The sequence below is a fragment of the Triticum aestivum genome, chromosome 4A (assembly GCF_018294505.1).
Source record: "Triticum aestivum cultivar Chinese Spring chromosome 4A, IWGSC CS RefSeq v2.1, whole genome shotgun sequence".
NCBI classification, from domain to species: domain Eukaryota; kingdom Viridiplantae; phylum Streptophyta; class Magnoliopsida; order Poales; family Poaceae; genus Triticum; species Triticum aestivum.
The window spans coordinates 68,664,885-68,671,461 of NC_057803.1; the positions used below are offsets into that span (position 1 = coordinate 68,664,885).

At 45.1% G+C, this 6,577-nt stretch overlaps 1 protein-coding gene across 2 annotated transcripts; it reads left to right on the top strand.

The window, feature by feature from the left end:
* The first annotated feature begins 2,778 nt into the window (after nucleotides 1-2,778).
* LOC123085192 (26S proteasome non-ATPase regulatory subunit 4 homolog) lies at nucleotides 2,779-6,577 on the top strand. 2 transcript variants are annotated; one of them, XM_044506794.1, is made up of 10 exons: nucleotides 2,779-2,948; nucleotides 3,043-3,156; nucleotides 3,264-3,369; nucleotides 3,584-3,698; nucleotides 3,785-3,994; nucleotides 4,086-4,377; nucleotides 4,860-4,989; nucleotides 5,521-5,618; nucleotides 5,723-5,791; nucleotides 6,269-6,577. In XM_044506794.1, exons 1-10 carry the CDS (start codon nucleotides 2,937-2,939, stop codon nucleotides 6,326-6,328), a joined length of 1,206 nt encoding a protein of 401 aa, XP_044362729.1. In that variant the 5' UTR covers nucleotides 2,779-2,936; the 3' UTR covers nucleotides 6,329-6,577. The 2 variants fall into 2 exon arrangements, with proteins under 2 accessions (XP_044362729.1, XP_044362730.1); XM_044506795.1 differs by having other exon boundaries at nucleotides 2,796-2,948; nucleotides 6,272-6,577.

The following is a 6,577-nucleotide window of genomic DNA, read 5'->3' on the forward strand; positions in this document are numbered from 1 at the left end:
TCGTCCTCTTCTTCGTCCTCCAACGGTCCTCGTCCATCTGGTTGTCGACTGACGACTCCGAAGACAACGTCCCTTCCATGACCCAGATATAATCGAGGTCTGGGCTCGACGCCGGACTCATGGAAGACGAGCGGGATGATTCCGGTGTTGACCTATCATCGGGCACCAGACTGCTGGCCGAGCTATCGTCCTCGCTGTCGCTCGACATGGCTGCAGAGTGTGTGCTAGTGTGTAGCGCGGCCTGCCAGGGACGATGAAGATGGTGGACACTTAAGCGGGGTATGTAGAGAAGAGGAAATGCCACTTAAAGCAGGGGTAGATGTACTATCCAACCGCTGATATAATCACCCGCAATTATTTGTACCCAGTCGCTTCAAATTTTCGGGGTTGTGCAGGACTCCTATTGGCTGGTTTCTTTTTTCAGGACAAAAACAAAGGAACGAGTTTTGGGATTATGCACCAGTACCAGTAAGAACGAAGTAGGACAGTTGGCAAGCAATACATTGAGCTCTTCTTATTGAGAAAGCTAGTAATAATCAAACTACAAAGGAAAGAAAAAAGACAAAGAAAAATATCTGCACGAATCTTCGCGTAACATCAATGGCATAAGACCTAGATGTGCATTACTTAGAGCACATCTAGATGTGCTTTAGCAATACTGTCAAACAAAACCCCTAATCATCATTGCAAACAGGGCATAGCACATGGCTAATGCGACAACCGCAACTACACATGCTAGTTCCTTCTTGTCTCTTGCTTTCATTTGTTGCCTGTGATTGATTCTTTCTTGCTTCATCATACTGATTGTACATTCCTGATACGTCTCCAACGTATCTATAATTTTTGATTGTTCCATGCTATTATATCATCTATTTTGGATGTTTTATATGCATTATTATGCCATTTTATATTATTTTTGGGACTAACCTATTAACCTAGAGCCCAGTGTCAGTTCCTGTTTTTTTTCTTCTTGTTTTTGAGTTTCGCAAAAAAGGAATAGCAAACGGAGTCCAAACGAAATAAAATCGTCGCGATGATTTTTCTTGGACCAGAAGACAACCAGGAGACTTGGAGATGAAGTCGGAGGAGCCACGAGGCGACAACAAGGTCGGAGGGCGCGCCCCCACCCTTGTGGGCCCGTCGTGCACCTCCTGACCTAATTTTTGCGTCTATATATTCCCACATATCCCCAAACCAACAAAGGCATCCACGAAAACACTTTTCCACCGTCCAAGGAGGAAGACATCGGCGCTGCGCACCCTCCTAGGGAGGTAATGAAGTTTTATTTGTTCTATGTCCGGATGTTTGTACTTCCACAGGAGATCTAACCCTTACTCTCTCACCTCCACAGGGCTGGCTTGAGAAGGCCAAGCAGATCAACGGTCCAGCCCCGCTGCCCGAAGACCCTAGGCCGGCCCTGCTAGGGGAAATGCTGACCGTGGCGCCAGAGAAAAAAGAGAAAAAGAAGCAGAGTTGAGGGAGGCCCGAGAAGGCCTCCTCCCCAAGGAACCGTTGGACAACAAGTCTAGGGATACCCACGCCTCCTCTACTCAGGGGGAGGAGCAAGAAGAGGACGGGGAAGAGATCAGGGGAACAATAGTGCCGCCTGAGCGGTACTACCGCGCCCTCCAGCGGTACTACCACGTGGAGATGAATAGTAGACAATACCCGCGGTAGTAGAGGAAGGTAGGGCGGTAGTGCTGCCCTAGGCGGTACTACTGCTGGGTACGGCCGCCCTATTGCCGCTCGTGGAACAGACCGCAACAGAACGAGGCAAATAAGCGGTACTCTCTAGCGGTAGTTCCGCTTAAGCGGTACTACCTTGGAGAGCAACGGTACTTCCGCTTAGCTCATCGAAGTCCTATAAATTCGTGGTAGTATAGAGACATTTAGCCCCGTAGTACCGCATGAGCGGTACTACCGTGGCGAACTGCCGCTCTGCTACCGCTCATTTACAGAACCCACGAAATAGGCGGGAGTAGGAGCCGTACTACACAGCAGCAGTGTCGCTGGAGCGGTACTATCGTTGTGAGAAGCGGTACTACCGCTTAGCCTGTTCTGCCAAGGTTCAAACATAAGGATGAACAAGCTCAAATGCGGGGAAAGGAAACAGGGTGCAAGGAAAGTGCACGTGAAGATTCCACCCAAACCTTTCCGAAGCGGACCCCCTCTTAATAGTACGGTGTTCCTACGACTCAAATCCACCAAAAAAGAAACGCAAGAAAACATCGTCTTTATAAATCTCCAGAGGGGTTCAAATCGTCTTGTGCCATAAGATAGATGTATGTGAAATGCTCAACGCACACGATTAGTCAACAAAAGCATTGTCATCAATCATCAAAACCATTAAAAAAGAAATATGCCCTAACAATATTTCAATGAAGAAACATGACCCTGCCCCATTGAACTTCATGTGCTACACTCAAGATGGAGACTTTATTCTCTTTTCATCTGGGCTGTTACATAGAAGAAATTGCAGCATTGCGGTACCAAATAATTATTCACTCATTGGTCAATGAAATTGCTGAAGTGTATGATAGATCTGTGATTTGAAGTATGCATTGTAGCTCGTAACAACGTTTACTAGTGGGATATGTGAAGGCCAGATATGATGAAGTTGTACCGTAGGACCAATGGCAAAAACCCGGTTGAAAGTCAGGACGGTACTGGCGAAAAAAAAATCGAGACTAGATCAATTTTCGTGACTTTGTTTAATGGGCCTTCGAAAAAGGCCCAACAGGTAAGAGAACAGTCCGGTTCCACCGCGGGCCGGACCGACGCGCACAGAGCCTGAATCGGTGTCCTCCTCGGAAAGCAATCCACGTCCACGAAGGCGACACCGCAAATAAGAACTCCACCCTCCTCCCCACCTTGGATCAGCTTGTTCCCCAACCCGAACCCAACCCTCGACCGCAGCGACTCACAGCGGCGCAACCATGGTGCTCGAGGTCAGTACATCCCGCCGGCCTTCCAGATCGCCTCCGCCAAGCTTCGATTCCTAGCGATTTCTCACCGTTTGTTTGGTTTCCCCTCCTTCTGCAGTCGACGATGATCTGCATAGACAACTCGGAGTGGATGCGGAACGGCGACTACTCGCCGTCCCGCTTCCAGGCGCAGGCCGACGCCGTCAACCTCATCTGCGGCGCCAAGACCCAGGTACCGCGCCCCCTCCGACCCGATTGGTCGACCCGGTCCCGTCTCGCTGTGTGTGGGCTAGGGTTTTGTGTTCCGGATCTGACTCGTTTGTCGGTGGCCTCTTGCAGTCGAACCCGGAGAATACGGTGGGCGTCATGACGATGGCCGGCAAGGGCGTGCGCGTGCTTGTCACCCCCACCAGCGACCTCGGCAAGATCCTCGCCTGTATGCACGGTAAGCTCCCGTCAGTACCCCAATTTCCGCCGTTACCCCGTGCTGGCGCAGAAGTTTAGGGTTTCAATGTAACTGTGTAAGCTCGTCGGGCTTGGTGTAGCCTTTTGGATGCCGTTTGTTGGCAGTACGACCCTTAGTAGGCCTTTCTTTCACAAAATATGCTAGCAAAGTAGGAATTGTAGTTCTAATTGATATCCAACAATTCAATGCACAGGGCTGGAAGTTGGAGCTGAAGCAAACTTGGCCGCGGCTATTCAGGTTGCTCAGCTGGCGCTAAAGCATCGCCAGAATAAGAGGCAACAGCAGAGAATTATTGTTTTCATTGGAAGGTATGTTGAGCAAATATGAGCAAGATAACATCCATGGACCCTATTTTGTCTGAATTATAGCTAATTTTGTTGCCCTCATATCTCAGCCCTGTGACATACGACAAGAAGGTCTTGGAGACAATAGGGAAGAAGCTGAAGAAGAATAATGTTGCCCTTGACGTTGTTGATTTTGGTGAAACTGATGATGAAAAGCCTGAGAAACTGGAAGCGCTGATCGCTGCTGTGAACAGCAGTGATAGCAGCCACATCGTCCACGTCCCTCCGGGTGACCATGCCCTTTCTGATGTTCTTATAAGGTAACTAACTTTCTTTCATATCCTTAGGGCTCTAGGTTGATATGACAATGTACTTTGGCTGACCACCTTATAACCCCTACCTGTTTCACAGCACTCCTATCTTTACTGGCGAAGAAGGTGGAAGTGGCTTTGCTGCTTCTGCAGCAGCTGCTGCAGCCACCGGAGCTACTGGATATGATTTTGGCGTGGACCCAAATGTGGACCCAGAGTTGGCACTTGCCCTACGGTTGTCTATGGAGGAAGAGCGAGCTAGGCAAGAGGCTATCGCGAAAAAGGCTGCAGAAGACAACAAGGATCAGCCCTCAAGCTCTACCGATGCTATTATGGCTGAAGCGGAACTTACCTTAAATGCTCCTGCTGATGTTGACGCAGATCTACTCAAGGTATTTTCATCATCCAATGCCTAATTCCAAGTTGGAGTAATACTATATCATAATAAACTAGATCTGTTTTAGCTTCACCATGCTTATGGACTGCCTAGTACAATATTTTATCTGCTAATAATGGTGCTTCTGTATTTCCTAGTGATCTACATGTATAACACTATCGCGTAACTTTTTATAGAGAAGCAAAAAAAGTTGATTTGTTTGTTTGTCATTGCACTCATAATCGTAAATACACGTCCAAGTTTTGATTACACATCCATTTAACAATATGCTTTGAAAATGAAGTATCATTGATGCAACTTCTTACCTAGTTCTTTCTTGGTTTGTAACTACTATAGAACTAGGTTACAACTGTTAATCGCCCCAAAAGAAAATATAGCAATCATTTGGTTTGCTGATAAATCTTGTGGGTGGTATTATTCTGTTTTCAGCTATATCTTATTCTATTGATATCAGATTGATAATATTGTAACCCACAGGATGATGATGATGCTCAGCTACTACAGCAAGCACTTGCTATGTCAATGGATGAGGGTGCTTCAGGAGCTGCAGCCGTGGCTGATGCTGCTATGGCAGAAGCTGCTGCAGATGACCAGGATTTGGCATTGGGTAGGTCCTTCTATTTCTTATGCCAATTTTGATTATTAAATTTGAAGTACCAATCTCTAGCATCAGCTTGTCCCATATTTATCCTTCTGTAGGAAAATATTTGCTTATAATGCAATTTCACTGAAACTCATAGACCACACCCTCTGCCTGGCTATTTGCTTGTTTGATGATCGCCAACCAAACTGTACCGAAAAGTTGCACCTGAGCTGAAAGAAAAGAAAAGAACAATTCTTTTGTGAAGAAACCTTGAAGATTAGCATTAACTAACCTTAGCAGTATGCGCTCATGTAAAATATCAGCAAATATTCAAAAGATAAATTTCAGAGATTCCTGCTGCTGTCATATCATCTTTAAAAATGTCCACATATTTCACGTTGAATTTCTCCTGTCCCTTATGTACATATGTATAAATTATGTATAATTATGTCTTTTTCTTAGTTGTTATATAATGCAGACTTGCAGAACTTCTGTCTTAGCCTCAGATCGAAATGTTTACATGTTCTGATGTGTATTTTTCTATGCTGCATGCAGCTCTTCAAATGTCTGTCCAGGACGCTGAGGCGGCTGGTCAATCTGATATGAGCAAAGTGTTTGAAGACAGATCATTTGTGACATCCATCCTTAATTCGGTAAGCCTTCTCATAGAAGTTAAAACTTAAAACCAGTGTCATGTAAACATGAATTTAGCAGTTTCAGTTGCTTATAATTGGTTCCCCATCGCCTCTTATTTCAGCTTCCTGGTGTTGACCCCAATGACCCATCTGTGAAAGATCTACTGGCATCTTTGCATGGCCAAGGAGAGGTAAAGATCTTTACCTCTCTCCTATCCTTATGAGTTCCCCTTTTGTTCTTCTAGTCCAGTGATGGCATGATGTAACACAGTAACAGTGTTCTTGTCCACAGTTTTGAGTGCTAGAGTTGTACCCTCGTCATTTGGTTCATGCCATCTTTCATTTGGTATGCTCAAAGGATCTAGTTCTTATGGTGACTGGCAAACAAAACTACCTGCAAAATTCAATAAATAAGTAACAGTTTGTATCATGTCATCTTCAGACAAGGGAAATGCTGAACTTGTTAAAGAGTACAGCTATAGTCATGTCCATAAAAATGGTATCACCGCAATATTTATTAAGCAGCTTAGTAGTAAAATATTGGTTAGTTGATAGATTTATTATGCAATGTGATTTATGTAGTAATCATGATTTCTTTACCATGCATCTATATCTTTTATTGTTTTCTGCACAATCTTTACCAAGTCTGACTAACATTTGTCTGGCAGCAGGAGGAGAAGAAAGATAAGGAGGACAAGCCAGACATTTCTGAAGATGGGAAGAACTGAAGGCAATGAACATCTATTTTCTCGGAAAAGTGCAGGCGCATGAAGTGAAGAAGATTGCCTGCATTAGCTGCTTTTACACTCGGGCTCTATGAATTTACTTAATCCTCTTGTAACTGCGTTGATGATAACTGCCGAGAGAACTTGTATTATGTCTGCTCTCACGAATGCTCCTTCATGTTTGTCTTAAGTGATTACATGTTGCAAATTCATTTGTACACTTTATGTCTGTTGAAGGTGAAATTGAACACA